The sequence below is a fragment of the Myiozetetes cayanensis genome, unplaced genomic scaffold, assembly GCF_022539395.1.
Source record: "Myiozetetes cayanensis isolate MyiCay16 unplaced genomic scaffold, myiCay2020 scf31, whole genome shotgun sequence".
NCBI lineage: Eukaryota > Metazoa > Chordata > Aves > Passeriformes > Tyrannidae > Myiozetetes > Myiozetetes cayanensis.
In genome coordinates this window covers 4,848,137-4,871,053 of record NW_026087533.1, presented here as the reverse complement: position 1 = coordinate 4,871,053, position 22,917 = coordinate 4,848,137, and the positions used below count along the sequence as shown (strand labels likewise).

Below are 22,917 nucleotides of genomic sequence, written 5' to 3'. Positions count from 1 at the left end.
CTCGTGGAAGGACTGGAGAACATGCCCGATGAGGGACGGCCGGGGTTGGTTAGTCTGGAGAAGAGGAGGGTCAAGGGGTCTCGACACTCTCCTCAACTCCCTGAGAGGAGAGTGCAGTGAGGGGGGGGCCCAGGCTCTTCTACCGCCGTGAAAAGAGTGAGCTCAGTGAGAGGAGCTGAAGAAAGGGCCTCGTGATGAGAAGGAGATTCAGATTAGATAGCAGCAAAAATCCTTTCATCATTGGCGTGGTCGGAGAGATTCACATCAGATATCAGCAGAAATCCTTTCACCATTCAGTTTGTCGTGCATCAGAAGGAGCTGAGCAGGGAGGTGGTGGAGTCACCACCCTGGAGGCTGATGTGGTTTAAGGGTTTAAAAGTGGCAGCGGGAGGTTTTAGGGGTTGGACCGGATGACCCTGAAGGCCACTTCCAACACTGATAACCCCACAGCCCCATCATTCCATGGCTCCATGATTCCATCCTCCCAGGGGAACAAGGGACAGGAGGAGAGGGAACGGCCTCAAGCTGCGCCAGGGGAGGCTCAGCTTGGACATCAGGAGGAATTTCTTCGCAGACAGAGCGACCAGACATCGGGATGGTGCGAGGCGGTGGTGTCACCGTCCCTGGTGGGATTTAATTTACGGAGGGACCGGACGCGGCACTCGGTGATTGGCCCGGATGACCTCAGAGCTCTCTTCCCACCTGGTTAATCGCGTTATTCTGTGAGGGGGGTCTGTGTGGGGGGCAGCCCCTTTCCCGATCATGTCCTCCCGCTCCCTCCCTCACACACAAAAAAGGGGGCGGAGCTTCCTGCGCGGCACTTCCGGCCCCGGCGCGGCGCGGGCGGAGCGGCCGCTGCGGTGCCCGCGCTGTGCCCCCCCCACCCCGCCCGTGTCCCCCTCACCCCGCCCGCGTCCCCCTCATGCAGCGCCGCGACGACCCCGCGGGCCGCCTGGCCCGGGGACAAGGCCCCGGCGGCCGCGCCCCGCCGCAGCGCCGCCCGGCCCGCGGCGGAGGGGCCCGCGGGGCCGCCAGCGGGGCGCAGCCGCCTCCCCCCGCGGCCGGCGGTGGTGGCGGTGGTGGCGGTGCCTCGGGGTGCTCTGGCTCTGGCTCTGGCGGTGGTAGCGGCGCGCCCGCCCCGCTGCTGACCGGACCCGGCGGGAAGATGGAGCCCGAGAACAAGTACCTGCCCGAGCTGATGGCGGAGAAGGACAGCCTGGACCCGTCCTTCACGCACGCCATGCAGCTCCTCACCGCAGGTACCGGCACCCCCCCGCGGCGGGAGGGCCTGGGGGTGGGGGGACGGGGCAGTTCGGGCTGGGGGTGCGAGGTGCGACCCCCCCCTCCTCCCCCGGGTTGAAAATTCGATAAAATTTGGTGTTTCGCTGTTTAATTTCAGCCTAATCCAGCCCAGGTCGAAACGCAGCCCCAGAAGTTTTGCATGTGTTATATTTAAGCTTATATTGTAATATAATATACTATACTATGTTATACTTTACTATACTATATTATACTATACTATATTATATTATACCCTATTTTATTATACTATATAATACTATACTGTCTTACACTATATCATATTTTATATTATCCTATATTATATATTACGTTGTACTATACTGCATTCTGTTAGCACTTGTGGTGGTGTAACCTCAGCCAGGCAGAAGGACAATTGTAAAGAGAACCCCGTGGGTTGAGGTAACGGTTTAATGGTTGAAAAAAAGTGTAATAATAATGCTAAATATGCTGATAATGGTGATAACTGTGACGGTAAGGAGAGGGAGAGGGAGTAGAGCTGGTGCCCAGTTGCTCACCACCCACTGATTGATCACCCTGAGCCCCTTCCAGGTGACTTCTTCCAGTTTGAATACTGGGAATGACAGTCTGTGGGTGGAACATCCCTTTGGACAGCTCGGGTCACCTGTCCTGGCCAATTTTTGGTGCAGCTCCTCCCTGGCAGAGCAGGACACTCTGAGCAGTCTTGGGGTGAACGGTGCTCAGGAACAGCTCAAACCCTGATGGGTGGTAGCAATGGAATTCTCATGTAAATCCCCCAAAAACCAGCACTATTCCAGCTGCTGAGAGGAAAATGAGCTCTGTCCTAGCCAAAATCAGGGCAGCCCTTTGATCCCTGGGGAGAGAGGGACCATAAACCTCGAGGGGGTTCCCACAGAGCAACTGCTGGAGCCCCGGCCAGCCACGATTTGCCATCTCCGTGGTTTTCCCCTTCTGGAAATCTGTGTGAGAGCTTGTTCTGTCTCTCTTCTGCCGAGCCCGAGGAGGGCCTGGAAATGGCAGTCTTTGTTCTGTGCCCAGACGAGCCTTCTCCTTCCCCATCCCACTGTCCAATCGCCTGGCAGCTCGGATTTCCCTGGATCTCCCCGGTGCAGCTGCTGCACCCGCCTTCGGGGCCTCCATCCAGCCTATTCAGCTGCCTCCAGACCCTGGAGTGTGCCTAAAAACGGGAATGGGTTAAAAAATCGGCCACCACTCACTGCTCTGCATGCACAGTGGGGAACTGGGAGGCACCCTGAGCAAGGATTTAATGTCCACACTGGGTATTTATCACTCTGCTTTTAAATTATTTAATTCCCCCCCCTCCCAAGGTTTAAAAATGTCTGGTTTTGGTGCAGTGCTGGAGATTTTATTGGCTCCTTCAATGCAGGGAATAACTGTTAGGAATTGCTTTCTCCCACTGTGCAGACAACCAGAGTGGATCATCACGGGTGAACTCGGCGTCACCCGCCGGCACCTTGAGCTAAATAAATTAATTCTCTAATCCAATTTTTTCCCATCAGTTTAATGGTTTTGATTAATAAAACCCTCGAGCCAGCTGATGCTCGGTGGTGATGCCTTCCAGTCGAAGGAAATCCGAGGAGTTTGGTGATTCCCACGCAAAAGAGCAGCGTCCTCAGCCCACTTTGGCAAAGCCTGGCTCGCCTGAGAGGTGTAACGAGGATTTATGAGGGTGGGGGGTTTTTTCTTTGGGTTTTTTTTTTTCACTAATTTAAAAGTTGCTGATGGCAGACTGCAGCTTTGTGAGGCTTAAAACTGGAACAGCTCCAGATGTTTCGTGCTTGCTTTGGGTGTTTTAAAAAATCACCATCCTTGGGGAGCGCTCCCTGTCAGTCCCCACTCAGGGCGAGCAGGAAAACCACGAGGAAGAATCTGAGGCAAAATGGTGGGGTCTGGGTGATCTTTAGGTGGTTTCAGATCAGTCTTTTTTTTTTTTTTTTTTTTTCTGCCTGGGTGACCCCAAAGTGCTCTGGATCGCTCGGAATTTCCTACTGCCGTGGCACCCTTCGGGGATGTGGTGGTGGAGGGGCTGCTGTGCTTTGGAATTCCAGCCCAAGATGTAACAGGAACAGCCAGCCCAGCTCTGGGCAAAATGACTTCCAGACACAGAACTGGCTGATATTGAATGTCAGCACAATTCCTATTCCAGCCTTTTTTCAGGAGTGGCAGTTGCTTGGCCTCCCTGCCTCAGGGAGGGGGCCCTGCAGGAATTCTGCATGCAGTCTGAGGCTCTTAATAGGTTAAAGTTGTCTAAAATACTGCTCTGGTTCTAAAGCTGCTCAGCATTTCTAGGGGAGATTGGCTTTCTTTAGGGCCTCCCAGTGATGGGATTAATATTGATTCCTGACCCATGTGCTGTGTGATGAAAAGGCATAAATTGGCTACATTTTCTTACCCAGCACCCTGAACAGAAACTGAAAACTGGGATTTCCTGCACCTTGGAATGTGGTCCACGTTTCACTCCTGGGATTTGGGGTCTGTGTGACCTCCCTCTTCCACGGGAACAAGAAAACCCTTTTCCTCCCTTGCATTTGTGCTGGGGAGGGATGCTGGTGGTGTGAAAGACATTCCTCTCTGCTTCCCTGCTTTGGGAAGACAGGAGACATCCACCTCTGTGTTGCCAGGAGTGGGTTTTGGTTGTTTTGTTTGGTTTTTTTTAATTCTTGTGGTATTTTTAGCTATTTTTATGGAGATTATCTCAGCCTCTGTGCTTCCAAGTGTAAATTCTGCCCCCAGAAGAGCTGGCACTGCCACCTTAAATTGTCCCTGGATGTCTCAGGCCGTGATATGCCCAAATCATTTCACTGTTGCCCTCTTTCAGTGTATAGATAGCTGAGGCATGGCAGTCTTACCCACTGCTGTGGCCCTTCCTCTTCCCACTGCTGCCCTGGGAGCCTCTCCCACCTCACAGCTCCCCTTTGCCTTCCTGCATCCTGCTCCTTTCCCTCCCACTGCTGGTGGCCCTTTCTGTCCCCTCCCTTCCCAGCAAAGCCCCAAAGCAGAGCTGTCTGCCCGGGAATCCCAGCTGGAATTCCCAGGAATCCAGGCTGGAGGGGAGGAAAACACTGGGATTGGTGTTTGCAGCTTCCCCTATTGGCAGAGTCCATCCAGGAGCAGGCCCTGCTTCCCCTCCTGGGGGATCAAACTAGTGAAAGGGAGGCAGGTCTCCCTTTCTTCCAGGGGCTTCTGTCCCCAAACTGTCAGGTTTTGGTGGTTTATTTGGGGCATGGGGTCAGGATGATGAACAAACAGAACGTGCCAGTGCTTACAGAGCAGGGATGTGCTGCAGGACAGTGTTTAATACGAGTTTTTGCCAGGGAAGAGCTTGTGCTTAGCTGAGGAGCAGTGGCTGGGCCCTTGTTACCAACCCCCTTTACCTACCCCGTAGGAGCCCTGCTGAGCCAGTGCAATCCCTGTCCCACAGAAGCCTGGGAAGCAGTGCCACCCCTGCCAGCAGTGCCAGCCCGCTGACATTCCCCGTGCCAAGCAGGTAACCCTTCTGCTGCTCCTCTCAAATCCCACCCTGGGAGGGGGCTCAGTCCCTCCAGGCATCCTCTACGCTTCTCCTGCCTATCAGTGACTGCTCTGACAGCTGCTCCCACTCCAGTGCACTCAGCACTTCATCCTGAGGGTCCCTTCCAGCTCAAGATATCCTGGAAATTCTGTGCTGCGTGGCCAGATAACGCTGGAATCCAGAGCAGGGGACACGTCACCAGTAGCATGTTCTCAATCCTTCCTCACACCTATTTATTTCCAGAGCCCAGGCTTTGTTCTGTGAGGGGTTTGAAGGGGACTGCTCAGTCACCCCCACTGCCCTGAATTCCCACAGCTGGAGAACTTGGGGTTATCCCTCTCCGACGTTTTCTGCTCCGTTTGAAGACGTGGAGCCGATGCTGCTTCTTTTTTTTAAAATTTGTTTTTAATTCATTGTTGCCCTCGCAGACCAATTCCCAGATGTCATTCCTACTCTTGCAGCAGGCAGGATGGAGTTTGTGCTGTGTGTGGTGGATGTGAACTGGGATTCACTGGTTTGGGACTCAGATCCCCTCAGGCTGCAGCATTCCTTCACTCAGGCCACCTCAGTGGGCTTGTGAGACTCTCTAATTCACAACAGACAATTCAAAATCAAAATCCTGGTCTTGAAAGACAAAAAGAGTTTGTAGTTGCATTGCCTGAATTAAGAACTTCTGCCCCTCACTTTTATGGCTGCACAGCTGAGGGTTTAAAAACCCAGAAGATGCCTCTGGGTACTTTTAATTTCCATCAGGGAAGTTTGAGGGTGCTTTTATTCTTAATGTATTTACAGGAAACTTCTTGTTCCTATGCAGGATGCATTTTCAGAAGTTTGCCTACTGTTTTAGGAAAACCAGATTATTTAAGAAGTCAGTTCTGTAGGGTTTTAAGTTATCCCTCACCAGTGCCACCAGTGAAACCTTTAATTTCCAAATCTTGAGTCTCTGATCATGTTCTTATATCTAAAATTTAAAAAAAAACTCCATAAAACCAATCAAGGCAGCTCTTTGTCTTATTTAATAAATCTGACTGTGTGTGAACTCCAGAGGGTTTTTTTTTTGCTTTTGCATTTTATCTTCAGAAAGTCACTTCTCTTTAAAGCAAAAATCAAGAAATCTTCTTCCAAGCGATTTGATCCAGTGATATTTTTTTTTTATGTTTTTTTTTAAGGAGTCATGGTAACACTTCTGTAAGGGAGCCAAGGTGCTGTTGCAAGCAGAAATACAAAATTCAGGTGTTTTGTCATAATTCTGTGTCCTGCTTTGAGCCCAGTTGACAACCAAGCCCCACCCAACCCTCGCTCATCTCCTTCCCCCTGGGATGGAGGAGAGAACTGGGAGGGTAACAGTGAGAAAATGTGGGTTTGAGATGAACAGTTCAGTGGGTAAAGCAAAGCAAGGAATTCATCCCCACTTCCCAATTTCCCAGTGGTTGGGAAAGCAGAGCTCCATCCCACCACACTGGGGAAGGTGCCATCACTCCCAACATCCCCCCATCCTTCTTCTCCCCCCAGCTTTATCCCCTGAACATGACACCACATGGTCTGGAGTATTAACTCTCTCTCCCACGGGTCTGCAGGTTCTATATTTAGCTCTCTAAACTGAAAAGCCAGTTTTATATTGCTGGGTCCAGAACCGAAAAATTAAAAATATCGATTATTCAGTGATGTTTTCTTAAGGATTGGGGTTTGTTTGGTTGGTTTTTTTTTTTTCTTGGTGGCACGTGTGGTTTCCTGTGGTCTGCACCACCTGAAAGTTGCTCCTGAGCCCCTCAGGGTGGTTGCCTGCCCAGGAGGGTGATGGTAACCCATTGTTCCTGTTTGGATGATATGTCAGGTACCTGATACAATCATCAGATACAATCGTCATCATGACGAGCTTCTGAAACTGTAAATGTGACCCTTTAGTCAAAAGCAGAGAGCTGGGGGTGAACAGAAATCACAGGAAATACAAGATACTGCAGCTGCACTGTGGAAATTCTGATAATGACTAAGCAGGTGTCGGTTTTGTTTTGCAGCTCAGTTCCAGTTCTGGGTAAGATCCTGTGAAGTGTCTCTTTCCCCTGAGATGTGAGAAGTACTTAGAGCACTCTCGACTCAGAAAATGTATTTATAGCCCTTGGGTTTCTGCTGGTGGAATGGCACAATTTAGCTTTTAAGGAAGGGCTGTGCTCCTGATAAACACCTGTGAATAATAATCTGTGGTGGATTTGGATGTGACCAATTTGGGGTGTTTTTTTGTTGGATCTAATGGTTCGTCAGGAATTTGGGATTGTTGGGTCGGCTCCGGATTTGGGGGAACTTCTCATTGAAGTTGTTGGCCTTTGAATAAAAATTGTCCATGACTGGACATCTCTGGAAGGGACAAGCCAGGCAGCTCTGGGCTGTCTGCTTCTGGAAAGTGCTGGCTGTTATCCCTGTGCAAGGAAAATGCCTTAAGGAGTAAGAAATGCCTGCCTGGAAGAGGATCTTCAGTTTTCTCCATGTGGGTCCCTGTCCTGCCATCTCTCAGTGCACGTTTAATTTCTAGGCAGGTTTTTAAGGTGTTTGTACCAGTTCCTAATTGACCTCCCTTAATGACCTGCTTCCAGCAGGTTACTGGGATCTGTCCCAGATCCCCTGGGGCTGCAGCATTCCTTGCCTTCACTCAGGCCACCTCAGGGGGGTTTTTAAGGTTCTGCAATTCCCAACGGACAATTCAAAATCAAAATCCTGTTTCGAAAGGCAGAAAATTTGTAGTTCCATTACCTGGAACAAGTTAAGAACTTCTGCCCCTCACCTTGATGGCTGCACAGCTGAGGGTTTGACAACCCTGTTAGTAATGATTTGTGTGATAAAAGTGAGTTCATTTAATGAAATGAAGCTGTGAGAATTTCCTAAACTGGGCCACGCTCTGTCTCGCTCACTGGGTTGTTGTTCATTAGGATTGTTTTCAACTTAAGTGTCAGGATGTGTTGACACCACTAATTAAATTACAGATTTAAAATAGCTTGGCTTGAACGACAAAAAACTACCTCATTTGCTGATTTCTGCTGCATCATAGCAAATATTATGTAGTTTTAGTGCAATTTGGGCTGGTTTCTTTGTGCATTTAGGGGTCTACTTGTGGGTGCTGTGTTTGGGGCACAGCAGGAGGGACACACAAAACTGTACTTGGAGGTTTCCTGCTCTTATTTGTTAAATTATTTGTAGGGCATTCTGTGCTGTTCCTCCTTTTTTTTATCCATCATCCCATTTTTGGCCTCTGGAATCCCAGGGTGCGAAGGGAGGAAGAGTCCAGCACTAAAGAGGTGGCCTGTCCACGTTCCATTAACAGAATTCCAAGTGTTGATCCACTCACAGAGGAGGAGGGTGGTGTGTCCTGTCACAGCTGCAGCTCTGAACTGATATTTGTTTGAGGATATATAAGCAGCCCTATTTTTATCTTGTTTAGAAATTGAAAAGATTCAGAAGGGTGAAACGGCAACAAAGAAGGATGAGGAAGAGAACTACCTGGATTTATTTTCCCACAAGAATATGAAGCTGAAAGAACGAGTTCTGATCCCTGTCAAACAGTACCCCAAGGTGAGGGCCAGAAAATAGCTACTGAACCTCTGGGATTTGCTTCTTTTCTGTGGGTTTTGTGGCTGGCTGAGAGATGGTGGCTGTCAGAGTGTCAGCAGGAGTTAATACAGCCTTCTACTATCACTGTGGAATTTTTCCTGTGCAGGCTTGCAGGATCTTATTTCTAATATACTGCATTTCTAGAATGTCTTGGGATAAAGCTTTACTGGTGATGCAGAGCTGGGGTATTTTATTGCTTTCATGGGTAGAGCTTTGTGTTTTGCAGTTAAAAAACCCATTTAACTCATTAAGACTCGCTGCCTGTAAAACTGCTGCAGAGGAGATGTTGGAATTAAACACTTCAGGGGAGTTAACTGAGCTTGGTTTTTCTGGTGGAGCATTTTCTTCATGAAAAGAACGTTTTGAAACTTAAGTTTTTTTGTTTTGCTCTGTGTTTTTTGGTGAGGTGAGGAGCAAATGGAGTGACTGATGTTTTTTTTTTTGTTGTCAGCCAACATGACGTACAAAAAAGCTTTTGTTGAAGCTGCTGGACTCTTTGAGCTAATTTGTTTCCTTATCTTAATTCCTCTTGCAGTTCAACTTTGTTGGAAAGATTTTGGGACCTCAAGGCAACACCATTAAGAGACTTCAGGAAGAAACTGGTGCTAAGATTTCTGTGCTGGGGAAAGGTTCAATGAGAGACAAAGCCAAGGTAAGGGCATCACCCTGAAAAGGTGCCCACACATAATTCCCTTCGTGTTGCTGTGAGAGGCAGCGCCTCTCGGAGCATTTTGTGACAGATTAAACCATCCTGATCCAAAGGCAAAGCAGTAGGAATTGTTCTGTGCATGTTGGGAGCAGTTGGATGGGGGCTGAGGTGTGATGGATGTTTTCTTTGTGAGGAGGACTCATAGCCCAGACATCTCGTGCTACCCTGTGCCCTTGGCTGCAGAGATGGCTTATGTGAGACATGAAATACAAAGTTTATAAACTCACAATTAATCCCAGCTACTCCCTGAAGTGTCCTTCACTAAAGGAATATGTTTCCCCCTCCATAAAAAAAAATGAAATCCTTTTTCTAGCTGTTCTCTCTGAAGTCCTTAAATTCTCATGGTTCATTGAAGATCTTGGAGCAGTATGTTCCTGGTAATCTTTAGTGAATCACGAAGTGCCAGGAGGTGTTTTTATAATAGGAAAAAAAAAATTAAAAGAATGTGTGTTGTTTTGTTTTGTTTTTTTTTCTTCCTGCTTGTTCCCAAAACTGAGCTGAGAGTCAACGGAGCTGTAACTTAATTCAGGTTTTACTCGAGCTGCATGAAAAGCTTTTACACTTCCAGCTTGTTTGTAGCTTCTTAAATAGCTGAATAACATCTAAATAACAGGGGTGTCTCAGAGCAGAGTTAGAGAATCTTGTTTGAGGCATTAGAGCTTCATGAGGTGGTTAAAGAGCACCTTTGTAGGTGCAGAAGAGGAAGAACAACGAGCTTGGATATAAATCTCCTGGGGTAAAAAAAAATGTGGCTGGGGTCAATTAAAAACATTGCCATTAGCAAAAACCCTTGGGAACCTCTCGCTGTGCTCCGTTTCAGGAGGAGGAGCTGCGCAAGGGGGGGGATCCCAAATACGCTCATCTCAACATGGACCTGCACGTCTTCATCGAGGTTTTCGGGCCCCCCTGCGAGGCCTATGCCCTGATGGCTCATGCCATGGAGGAGGTCAAGAAATTCCTTGTGCCAGTATGTATAGGCTGACAGGTCTTTTATTTTTGGGGGAGGTGGGGTGGGTGGTGAACCTGGCTCAGGGATGGGTGAGATTTGCGCAGGGTAATCTCACTTGGGGTAGTTGAGGGAACCCTCTTAATCCTGCAGGAAGGTATTTATTATTCCTCTAACCGTGATTAGAATGACCAAAAAAACACACAGGGCAATGGTATAGAGCACTTGGAGAAGGTTTTTCCCTCCCAGTACGAGCTGTGGATGGTGGGGGTGGGCACCTTGTCCAGCTCCACGTACCAGTTTTAGTGGGAGAAGAAGTTTAATCTTGCCTGGCGTGGAAGGGAGTTCTTAAGACGGGTTCCTCTGACTTCCAACTGTCGAAATCCAGCTGGAAAACTTCACTGTCCGATCAGGACATTAAATACTCGACTGGTGTAAGATTGCTGTGGAGAAGTGGCCCCTGGGATGGGGCTGGGTGACATCAGGTACCTTCAGCAGCCCTGTGAGAGAGATCTCCTTGCCAGGGAGCAGCTGTGTGCTCACCTGAGCTCCTGGACATTCAGGTGCCAGGACCTTCTTTGGAGAAAGCTGCCCTGTTACCTGCTGAGCAAATCCCAGTAAAACCAACCATTCGGTTATTTTTATTCCAGCACAGTAGCCTGGGATATCCCAGGGCACAGCCTGGCTGTTCCCTGGAACTGACTCTCTCCCCTTTGCAGGATATGATGGATGATATCTGCCAGGAGCAGTTCCTGGAGCTGTCCTACCTGAACGGTGTTCCGGAGCCAAACCGCGGCCGAGGAGTCCCCGGGAGGGGAAGGGGAGCAGCTCCACCACCACCTCCACCCGTCCCCAGGTATCTTTCCCAAAAGCACACACCTGGAAGTGCTGCATTTTGCTCAAGAGCTGTCCTGTTTAAGAGGTTAACCTGCTTGTTCTTGCACACCAGCTGTTGGGCTCCACCTTGGATTTTGGCCAAGGCCGTTCCAGCCTTGTGTTGCAGGCTCGCCTGGAGCACGCTGGCATCCGATGTTTTGCATGTTTTGAGATGTAATCTAACACAGTGGGTGTCTTCTGTGTTATTTTTGATGCCTGCAATCAATAGTTTTATAAAGCAACCTTTCAGAAATTGGCCTGTGAAGCCGTGTGTAAACAGATCTTGTGCAGCCTTCAGCAGAACAAGCATTTTCAGATTAAACTGGCATCGTTTGAGAGCTCTGGGATGGCATCATTCTGTCAGGGCTGTCAAGGCTTTGGGATAAATTGGCAATAAAACTGTTACTATAGTTCTTGCTTCACTCCCTGTTTCATGGGGTAGTGCCTTTCCTTCTGCCTGTTTAGCCCTCACATGTCCCTCCTCATCTCATCACTGATCCTTAATGATCTGCAGGTCTGGAAGCCATCCCAGGTCAGTGAACTCCGAGAAATCACCTGCCCAAAGTCCTGTATCTCATTTATTCCTCTACCTGTACATCTAATGCAGCAGATTTCTCATCCCAAGGGAGGTTTTTTGCAAATTCTGCAAGGGCAAGAACGTTAATTCTTGTGCTGATAAAGGATTCGTGGCTTAGCTGATGGCAGCTCTGTTCAGTTACCAAGTTGTTGCATTTTGAAGTAGATACAAGAATCCCCACAGGAGGTGCTCACAACCCTCTTTCTCTCCTTGCAGGGGCCGTGGGGTTGGTCCCCCCCCTCCTCCTCCTCCTCCTCCTCCTCGGGGGGCCCTGGTTCGAGGAGCCCCAGTGCGAGGGGCCATCGCTCGGGGGGCCACCATAGCCCGGGGGGTGCCCCCTCCTCCAGCAGTCAGGGGGGCTCCTGCACCCCGAGCACGGGCAGCTGGCATCCAGAGGATACCCCTTCCTCCTCCTCCCGCCCCAGAAGCCTACGAGGAATATGTAAGGAATTCCTTATCTTCGGTTTTCTAATTCCAGCTGAATGTGTCTTAGATATTCAACCTGACTGGCAGCAGATTGCTGGGGGGAAGTGACTGCCAGTGGCCACTGGAATGGGGCTGGGATCCCCACCAAGAGGCACCCCAAGGCTTCTTCCATCCACTAAAATCCTTAAATAAGTGAATGAACAGGGGGATGGATGTTTCAAGCTGTATAACTCAGCACCACCCTCCTGCCAAGCTTATCTTGGCATCTGTGTTCCTGGTGTCCCAAAGGAAAAACAAGGCAACTGGCTTTGATGCACAGCATCAAAGGGGAATCATCACAGTTATTGATGCATCTAAAAAGTTTGTTTCTCAGTAAAATGTTTTCTCAGTCATAAGTTCAGAGGTTGGGGTTTGTCTAATTGTAAATCTGTGGTTTAGACATCACAGAATGTCCTGAGCTGGAAGGGACCCCCAAGGACCATCCAGTCCAACCCCTGGCCCTGCACAAACACCCCAACAATCCCACCCTGTCCCTCAGAGCGTTGTCCAAACCCTCCTGGAGCTCTGGTAGCCTTGGGGCTGTGCCCACTGCCCTGGGGAGCCTGTTCAGTGCCCAACCACCCTCTGGGGGAAGAACCTTTTGCTAATAACACAGCTCCAGGTCTCCTGGCACGGGGGTTTGTCCCTCAGCCCAGCTGCAGCCTTGGCCATGAATTATAAATATTCGTATGATTCATTCCTCCCGAGCCACAGGACACGGCAGGTCTCAGCTCTGTCTGCTGCTTCCCCCTGGCAGGGAAGGATTTCCAGGCTCTTCTGGAAGCTGCTGTAGCCTGGGTTCAGCCCTGCCATCCCTGTTGGCCAGGAATTATCCTTTGGTCCTTCCATTTACACCTTTATGTCGTGATCCATTGCAGGGCTACGACGACACGTACGCAGACCAGAGCTACGAGGGGTATGAGGGCTACTACAGCCAGGGCCAAGGGTGAGTTGGCTTCTCTGTTCCTGAGCAAACAATGCATGATCTTTATTCTTTTGATTTTTCCATTTTAAGGGAATGCAAACCCTCATTTCTGGGTCTGAGCTGTAGAGAAGGTGCCCTGTTGTGCTGCAGTCCAGGAGAGCCTGGGAAATGACACGGACAACACCTTTGCTTGTCCAGTGTTTTGTGCGAGTTGTGTCAGTTTGAGAGCGTGATTTCACTGGATGTAACCACCTAATTACTCTTCCAGGGACACAGAATACTATGATTATGGACACGGGGAGGCACAGGAAACCTATGAAGCTTATGGTATGTCTGGGAATACTGTTCCTTTCACGGGGAAGGGGCTGCACGTAGTTTGGGAATTGCTTGTGGTCAACCAACAGTTTTTCCAGGGTCTGAACAAAAACTGAGGAGAACCTCAAGTAGTTTTCATGGTAGAACATTTATATCCAGGTCTGAACAACCAAAGACAATCTGTGGGTTTAGATCCCTATCAAACTTGATTGTCTCAAAGATGAAGCCTTAAAAAGGAGATATTTTTTAACTATGGAAATATCTTAATTTCCTTGTAGCTTGAGAATATTTTAAGAGGTCTGGATTTCCACCCACAGCACTACTGCTGCAGTCTGGTCTTCATGAACTGTGTTTTATATGGCTCCATCTGCTTCCTTATCCTCAAAAACCCGCTACCCGATCCTGACTCTGAGCTGTACATTTGCTTGGAAAATGGATTTGTGTGCCACATAAAGGCCTCTCTTTGGGACAATTTTGCTCAATACGACTTGCAAGTAGTTTGTGAAGTTTAGTTAATTTGAATTATGTGAAAGTAAATGACTGAGGCTGGACTGAACCAAACTGCTGGGGCTTAACCCCAAGGGGCAGCCAAGCCCCACCAGCCACTCCCTCCCTCCCCGTTCCTGGGATGGGGGAGAGAGTTTTAAGGGTAAAAGTGGGAGAACTCATGGGATGAGATAAAGACATTTCAGTGGGAAAAGCAAGGTAAAACGAGGAATTAGTTCCTTGCTTCCTCGGAAAGACAAAAGTTCACTCCGAAAGTTCTCCCCTCAGCTGTGGCTGCATTTCTTTTTAAGCCAGTTCCCATACCCAGGCTTGGAATGGCAGCTGCACGTGGCAATGAGTAAGAAGCATTTTCCTCTCCCTCTAAACAAGCCTGTGCTGCTTTGGGCTGGGGCAGAGTTAATTCCCTTCCCAGTGGCTGCTCTGGGGCTGAGTTTGGGATTTGTGCTGACGATACAGAGATGTTTGTTGTTGGTGGTTTGTTGTTACTGAGCAGAGCTCACACACAGCCAGGGCCTTGCCTGCTCCTTGCACTGCCACTCTGGCATGGGCCTGGGGAAGCTGGGAGGGCACACAGCCAGGACACTGCCCCCAGCTGACCAAGGGGATATTCCAGATGGCACATGACATCATAAGTTCCCAAAGCTGCCCAGCGTAAAGGCACAGAATTCCATGTGATGGGAGACAGTCCCTTCCCCAGAGCATCAGCTGAGTGAGTGCAGGTAGTGACATTAATGACCAGCTGGAGGGGCTTTCTGGGATCCCTGGGAACTGGGAATCCCCTGTGTCCTGTCATGCCAGCAAATAGGGAAGCAGAGTTAATAAGCCTACTCCAGCCTCAGGGGTGTTCCCTGCGCCGGGTTCAGGTTGTGGGAAGTTCAAACTCAGGTGCCTGAGCAGGGATGTTTTCCAGCCTAAGCTGCATTTGAGCAGACAGCTGCTCCCAGGAACGTTGGCTCTCTCCTGCCTTCAGTGCCTGGGTCTGCTGCCTGTGTTTGTCACGCAGCACAAAGAGCCCTTTGTGCCTCCGGCTTGGTGGGAGAGCGGCGGAGTCGGCCGGGATTGGGAGGCCGAAGTGCTCATTGTACACTTGGCACGGAGTTGCCACAGCTAATCTGTTTATCCACAGCAATTTCCTTTGGTCTCTGCTTTCATGAAAACAGAATTAGAGGAATAAATCACTGGGCCAGGCTGGAGACAGTTTGGAGAAAAGGGGAATGTGCTCGGGGGTGGCAGGAGCAGGCTCGGCTGTCCTGGGACTCCTGGTTTCATAAAGTGCTGACCCTGGAGAGGCTGGCAGGAGCACGAGGATGGATGTTGCAAGCACAGGCCCTAATGAGAGCTGAGCTTTTGGGATATTTGGGGCTGGAGCTGGCTCAGGGACAGCAGGGATGTGAACTCCATTTGCTTCAGTGGTGGTTCATGGAATCCTGGAATGGTTTAGGGCGGGAGGGACCTTAAAGATGCATCTAATTCCAACCCCCACCACGGGCAGGGACACCTTTCACCAGCCCAGGATCTGGTGTCTGGGAAGGAGGGAAGCACTTCCTACAACTGTCCCTGATGGCCAGGCCCTGGGATTAGGGATGCTGGCATAACCTCTGGCACAGCTGGTGCCACCCTGCCCTGGGGATTGGCTCCAGCCCTGCTGGAATTGGTTAATCCTGAAAGGCACTGGGTTTGTCCAGGTTGGAACTGCAGGAGATCCCAGGGATCCTTACGAGGAGAGACTAAGGGAGCTGGGCCTGGTTAGTGTGGAGAGGGAATCTCATGAATCCATACAAATATCTCCTCAATCCATGCAGAAATCTCCAGGGGGTGGCAGAGGATGGTCCCAGGCTCTGTTCAGTGACAGGACAAGGAGCAGTGGCCATAAACTAAAACACAGCAGGTTCCACCTCAGCCTGAGGCAGAACTGCTTTCCATGGAGGTGGCAGGGCCTGGAACAGCTGCCCAGGGAGGGCATCCCAGACCCACCTGGGCACATCCCTGTCCCGTAACACTGGAAGGTGTCGTGGTGGACGTGGCAGTGCCAGATGAATCAGGCTCAGCCCTAAAGGGCTTTTCCAGCCTAAATCATCCTGCCAATCCGATATTTAGTTGGACCTCGGGGCGCTTCCCAACCCCACCACCCCATCCCTGACGTGTCCTTGTCTTCTCCACAGGGCAAGATGACTGGAACGGGACCCGGCCCTCGCTGAAGGCCCCGCCGGCCAGGCCAGTGAAGGGGGGCTACCGAGAGCACCCCTACGGACGCTACTGAGAAACAAAATGAGGGAAAAATCCCCCTTTTGAGCAAAAACAGTTGTTACTGATTCTTGTATCCTCCCGGGATTCCCGTTGCTTTACCCACAGCAGACAAGTAATTGTCCACCTGTTTTTCTTCGTGGCCCTTTTTTTCTCCCACTCCATCCTCACCCTGCATTTTGGCTTCTGTACGTAGTACTTTTAAAGATGAGTTAAATTAGATCTTAGAGGAAGCAACTTTTAATTTTTATTATTTTTATTTTTATTATTTTTTTCAGTGTGTAGATGGCTTTTCTTTCTTTGTCGTTTAGGTAAAACACAACTGTACCTTTTTTTTTTTTTTTTTAAGGAAAAACAAAAACAAAAAAACCACAACAACAAAAAAAAATCCTGCAAAACCACAGTTTAAAAATGTTAGTTTCCAAAGTGACATGCTTTGCTTAGCAGTTATGAAATTAAGGTTTTTGTTTAAAACTTTCTTAAAGTTTGTTTTAAAGGAACCCATAAAGGCTGTAGTTGCAGAATCCCAAAGTAGGCTACATTTCAAAATTCAGGGCTATTTTTAAGAAATAAAATCATAATGTAACGGTAGTAGCTGCCACCATTTAAAAAAAAAAGTAACTTCAGATGCCAAACCTTCTTTAAAAGGAGATTGCTGGTGAATCTTGAAGTTTAAATTTTAATACGAAGGATCCTCCAACAAATTAAATAGCATATTTTTTTTTAAAAAGAGAATTGACCTAAAAGAAAAATTAGGTTTGTAAAATTGACTTTTCTTATGTGGATTTTGAAATCTAGCCCCCCGTGCAGTGTTGAGATATGCTTGGGAAGCAGATTTTTCCAGTGTAAAAAGGGGTTCTTAGTTTGGTTCTAAATGAACAACTCTTAAGGGAAAAAAACAAAACGAAGCATGGCTCTAATTGCCCAGTGTTTGATAGTAGGAAGCAGAATATTCCATGAGTAGGTCTGAACTCTGTAAAATTCTCATTTTTTTTTTATAGTGCTTGGGGCAGATAATCCAGTGCAAGTTTAAAATTGAAACCAAAAAAAAAAACAAAACAAAAAGTCAATATTAGCAGTCCCATCAGACTTGTTCAAGTGTATCTCAGCACGAGCTTTGCATAAAAAGGGACACTGCAGCTGGGAAAAAAAAAAAACAAAACAAAACCAAACAAAAACTGATCCAAAAAATTTCACTTTGTACATAAGATAAAGTCCTAATTGGATTTGTACACTGGTCCTCCCACTCTGTTCTTGAAGAGAAAATGCTACGTGTGTAAGTCTGCCTAACTAGGTAGCTAAAAGCGTGTCAAAAATGTCTGTCGCAATTTGTCAATAAAGTTTAGTCCTTTTTTAATCAAAGTAAATGTGATGAATTGTCATTTGTTTTGGTTGAGCTATAAAAAAATAGCGATATTTGCTCCTTTTTTTTTTTTTTGGTTGTTTGTTTTTAAGTAAATTTAAATTAATGCTAAAGCTAATTGTCTTTTTAAAGCGATGGAGACATTCTAAAAAAAAAAAGGTGTGTTTTTTTTTTGTAATTATCACCAGAAAAAGAAAAAAAAATTTTTGCTGAGCTTGTTGAATGAGCTTAAACTTAAAATATATATATATATGAAAAAGAAAAATTTGTTTTTCACCCCCTGGAAGTTGTTGAAAGCGGTTTGAGCCTGGCCTGGGGCAGAAATCTTGACTTGGAAAGCGTTTTATGGTTCTTTGCTGAGTTACTGATTCAGATTTCGAGTGGCCTCGGAGAATATTCCAGGGCTGCAGAACTCCAGCTTGAGCCTGAAATCCCTGCTCTAAGCAGCGTGACAAAAGGAATGCTGAAAATTCCAAGGCTTAGCTGCCACCAGGAGGAGAAGGAAGTTGCTTTCTGTAACACCCCCCCTTGGCTAAGATGATGCCCTTCCTGCTTCACGGTAGCTTTTACTTGGAAAAACCACTTAAAAATGTATTTTTGTTGGAGAATGGTGCTGCAGCTGCTCCTTAAATGCTTCTGAGAGGGTGTGGATGTTCAGAGATATATAATATATATATATATATAATAATATATATATATTTAAAAGTACAATGCTTCTGAAAGAGATGTGAAAAAAATGGTTTGTGTTTCCCATCTCCCAGATGAATTTGGAACTCTGAAGGGGAGAGAATTAAACTGCTCGGGGGTGAAAAATAAGAATATTAGGGAGCAAACTGTGGCAGCGCATGAAGGAGGGGAATACTTTAAAAAAAAAAAACAAACAAAAAAACAGCAAAACCTACAGCAAAAAAACCACAAAGTTGTATTTGTAGATTGTTATTAAAGTGCAAATAACTGAATTTTCAACACTGGTTTGGAGTCAGCTTTCAGGGCATAATGTGTTGCTTGATGAAAAGATCAGCCCATAAGACCCCCTTTTAAAGGAAAATTATCGCAGGAGAATCAGGATGTGTAAAGCTAACATGCATCGCCCAAAAGGTAACCTAAATGTCTGATTTTAATAGCGCATTTCTCTTTTCCATAAACCCCGTGACGTAAAACTTTTTTTACCCAGCCAAGCCTTCAGATGTTTTAATTTTAATGTAAAAAAAGAAAACAAAAAAAAACTTGCAAAAAAAGGAAAATGTTTAAAAATAAAAAACGTTTTAAAACAACCCACATGTTTTTTTTTCCTGCATAAATTAGCAATAACTTTAATAACGTGCCCTCAGAAAAAAAAAAAAAAATTGCACTCTGGTGGAAATGTGGGCAAAGCTTTAAATATCCGAAGGATGTTAAATGAAAATGAACGTAGTTAGTCCTGCTACTGCCAAAAAAAAAAGAAAAAAACCAACCCAAATTGTGCTCAGTTGTTTAAAAATGTAAACATTTTTTAGCCCTCCCCCAGTATTGCTGTTCCCCGTGAAACGTCCATAGCTCAGCTGAAAGTTGCATGTTTTCCTTCATGTGTTAATTGCATGTGGGAATCTTTTTTTTTTTTTTTCCTTTTTTTTTTGGTGTGGGTTTTTTTTTTTTGGGGGGTGGGTGGGATTTGTGCTTCCCTTGAGGAGCCTCACGGATGTCTTTGGTTTGCAGGAGGAGAGCGAGTTGAGTTGAGTGGAGCACCAGGGACTGCACCCACCGGGGGTGAGGAGGAGCAGGGGCGGTGCCCACGGGGTGAGTCCTGCGTGTTTTCACAGCGTTCCGTGGGGGTGGCACCATCTGAGCTGCTAAATCAGAGCCGTCCCTGACACCCAGCACCAGTGGAAAGGGAAGCTGGCTCGGGGGAGGCTCCGGAATTGTACCTGCCTCGAGCTCTCCCCGCCAGGATCCGGAGGGAGAGAGGTTTTTAGTGGATTTGGTGAGGGGGGGGAATGTGCTGAGATCCATCTCTTGTTGCTGGCTGAGGTGCTGGGGTTTGTGAGTGCTCTCAGGGGTGAGGTGGTGCTGGGTTTCTGTGGAATCAGGGGCTGGTTTGGGGTGGAAGGGACCTTCTCAGCCCCCTGGGATTTGATACCCGAGGCTGCAGGAGCAGAGCAGCTGCAGGAATGGCTCGGTGGGAATTCCTCTGTGAGTCCCTGAGGCATTGAAATCACAGACTGCAGATTTTGAACCCAGTGCTGCCCAGCCAGACCTTGCCAGTGCTACACCTTCTGACCCCCGTCAGTGGAATCCAATGGGATCTGGCTGCTGGCTGGCCTGGTTTTAAGGATTTCTGTCAGCTGGCATTGCCAGACATCTCCTGGGACACATCTCTTAGAATCCCAGAATGGTTTTGGTGGGAAGGGACCTTAAAGGTCATCTCATTCCACCCCCTGCCATGGGCAGGGACACCTTCCACTAGCCCAGGTTGCTCCAAGCCCCATCCAACCTGGCCTGGAACATTCCAGGGATGGGAAATAGGCCATGGTTCTCTAATAAATTACTTTTACAAAGGGATGCAGGTGGTTGCAAACGGGTGGGAGGTGATCACACATCAGTGGAGTGACCTGCTTAGGCAGCAAGGACACATTTCCTCCCCAGGGCAGCATCCCAAGGCTTTTTTGGGAACAGCTAAATGCTTCCTCTCAAATCCTGAGATGACTGGAAGTCTGAGCTCCATAAATAAAAGAACAAAGAAATAAACCCTCGCAGTGCTGAACGAGCCCAACGGCTTCAAAAGACAACCTGGGCACAGGAGACATAAAAGGACACAAGTCTAATTTTACATGGAATTGTAAAGCTCCCAAACGAGCTGCTCTTATCTGAGGAGTATTAGGGACAAGGAGGGGGTAATGTGTGGAAACGCTGCAAAGGGGAGATTACCCTGAATTCTTTCACTTGAAAATTGGATCCTGCCAGGGGGAACGATAACATGTCTGGATTTGTGGCCTGGTTATCAAATTCATCTTCATTTACAGTGTAATTGGAACATCCATTTCTCTGGCCACGTCCCAATCTCTCCCGTTTCTCTCTTAATAGGCACAGCTTTTATATCAAGTGGAAAAGATTTGATAGAGATCATCTATTAGGATGCAGTTTTTTACCCCTAGAAGTGGATCTTGTAACTCTGGAAGGATCCAGCTTGTGCCTTGCCTTTGTTTCATGTTTATGGGGAAGACTTTAATCTTATGGCAGACTGTAAATATTAATACATTGAGAGAACTGTACATGCTACAAGTATTTTGCAAACATGCCCTGGATCAGACATTCCCTCCCTCTCACAGCGCTGCTCCAGTCGGATTTTAGCCTGGAGTCTGCAAGAGCTAATTTGAGATCCCAAAATAACCCTCAGCATAGGATGTGTCTCTCCAAGATGCTCTAATTAGCCAGACATTCCGGGGGTGATGCAGGAATTTGTGAGGGATAGAGGTTCCTTTGAGTCTGAGTCACCTAAATAACCTAAATAACCTTCCCTTTCCTACCGGCACGTGGCTGCTGGAGGTGGAATCGGCTGGCTGTGACCTCACAAGTGCCAGGGATCTTTCATATCCCAATTTTCCCAGAGGACTAATCCACACCTCGTTATTTGTAGGGTTTTTGGTGAAGGCCACAGAGCAGAGGTTGTGCCTGGCTCTGTGCAGGGGGATGTGCAGCAGCTGGGACATCTCCTGTGAGGAAGCTTTTCCCAACAAAACCCGCTCTTGTTAAGAGATTTTTGGCTCCAGGAACACCCTCCTGCTGCAGAACACTCAGCATTCCCATCTTTCCTGCCCCTTTGTTATATGGAATCATAGATTCATGGAATGCTTTGGGTGGGAAGGGACCTTAAAGCCCACCCAGTTCCACCCCTCTGCCATGGGCAGGGACACCTTTCACTGGACCAGGTCACTCCAAGCCCTCTCCAATCTGGCCTTGGACACTTCTAGGGATGGGAATTCCACACCCTCTGTGGTGTTTCGTGTCTAACTCAGCCTCAGTTCAAGCACAGTGGTTTAAAGCCTTTACCTCGATATGCCCCTCCAAAATTCCATCTTGGATAAGCTGTGTTTAGGAGCACAGCTGGATTCCCTACCCAGCTCTCGGAGCAGATGATTCCTTTTGTACAGGCCGAGCTTTTAAATCTGTGTAAGAGCATCTGTCGTGAGCAGAGCCAAGAAAAACAGTTCAAATGTGCATTTTCTCCTTCCTTAACCCATCCTGCTGCTCTCCCAGAGAACCCTTGGGCTGGGGGTGGTTCCTGCAGCTGGGATGTGTCTGCTGGGAGCTGCAGAGCAGAACAGGCTTCCCTGGGAACGGGGGGAGCTTTCAGGGAGGAAATCGGGGCTGAGGGAAATTCTTCCTTAATTGATAAACCTGTAAGGTGTTGGATGAGACACTGGACACGTGTCCTGCTGGTGAGCTGTGAGGGGGAGGGAATTCCTGCAGGTTATCCAGGGGTTCCCATCCCACTGGAGATGTTATTCCTCAGTTTCTCCCTGGGAAGCTCCGTTCTGTGAGCACAGAACCCAAACCTTTGCTGCTGCTGCTGCTGCTGCTCAGCTGAGCCTGCCACTGCTGCCATATGTTTTAATGGGAATGTTTCTTTCCACGCTCCTTTTGCTCCTTCTGCAAGGAGGGATGAGGCTCCTGGGAGCTGCTTTCAGAGCTGATCAAGGAGCACAGCTGAGACACTTCCCTGGGAAATAGGAACCTGCCAGATCTTGGGGAGTGTTGGAGAGCGCTGGAGCCTCCCTTGGATCCCACGAGAGCAGCAGCTGTGTGTTGGAACACTGAAATATGAAGTGTTTTCTGCTGAGGCTGTTGCTTTTACCACTGAATTTGGAACTAGGTACGGCCAGAAAGCCTCAATACATCCTGTTGTAGTTGCAAACCTGATATATTTTAGCCTGAAAATGTTTCTAACCTGATGTTGGTGTGTCCTGTTACCTTTGTAGTTGTTCCTGGAAGGCTCTGTTAAACCACAGGTGTCTGGATGCTCCTGGCTTTTGATGGCTTTGCACATTTAGATTGGGAAGGACCTCCAAGACCGTCGAGTGCAACCTGTGACCACCTCGTCACCCAGCCCAGAGCACTGAGTGCCACATCCAGTCACCCTTGGACACCTCCAGGGGTGGGGACTCCACCTGCCTGCCTGGGCAGCCCCTTCCAAAACCGGTCAAGAACTAAACCTTGGCCCTGGGGAAGTCCATTAATTTCGGAGATTTTTGCCTCCAGCTGGTTCTCAGCGTTGTAAAACGCTCCATCTGTGCCGAAGCACCAACACCCACAAGTGGAGGAGATCACTGAGAAAAAAAACACCGCGAACAGATGATAAAGATGCTGAAAAGTGATCAAGGTGAATCACAGCATGAAAATAACTTGGCTGGGAGCCCGGCGAGCTCCTGCACCGATAACTTGGATGGGAGCCTGGCGAGCTCCTCCACCAGAGAGCACTGGGCTTCCCGCTCCAGCTATTCCACGATCCTACAACTCTGTGCTGGAAGTGATCCCTCATTCCGTGTAATAAAGTCCTGACGATGAATGTTTTAGTTCTGCTTTCAGCGGCTGTTTCCCTGG

General features: G+C 48.1%; 1 protein-coding gene across 4 annotated transcripts; it reads left to right on the top strand.

The window, feature by feature from the left end:
* Nucleotides 1–922: 922 nt before the first annotated feature.
* On the top strand, nt 923–22,889 carry KHDRBS1 (KH RNA binding domain containing, signal transduction associated 1). Of its 4 annotated transcripts, XR_007630150.1 has the most exons (12): nt 923–1,259; nt 8,244–8,374; nt 8,949–9,065; nt 9,943–10,089; nt 10,788–10,924; nt 11,738–11,963; nt 12,865–12,932; nt 13,180–13,238; nt 15,896–16,092; nt 19,036–19,116; nt 21,974–22,189; nt 22,296–22,889. XR_007630150.1 is itself a non-coding variant. In XM_050326406.1 (9 exons), the coding sequence occupies exons 1-9, from the start codon at nt 923–925 to the stop codon at nt 15,991–15,993; spliced, it is 1,320 nt and encodes a 439-aa protein (XP_050182363.1). In that variant the 3' UTR covers nt 15,994–17,344. The 4 variants fall into 4 exon arrangements, 1 of the variants encoding a protein (XP_050182363.1); XR_007630148.1 differs by lacking the exon at nt 21,974–22,189; XR_007630149.1 differs by having other exon boundaries at nt 21,974–22,889.
* The last annotated feature ends 28 nt before the right edge of the window (nt 22,890–22,917 follow it).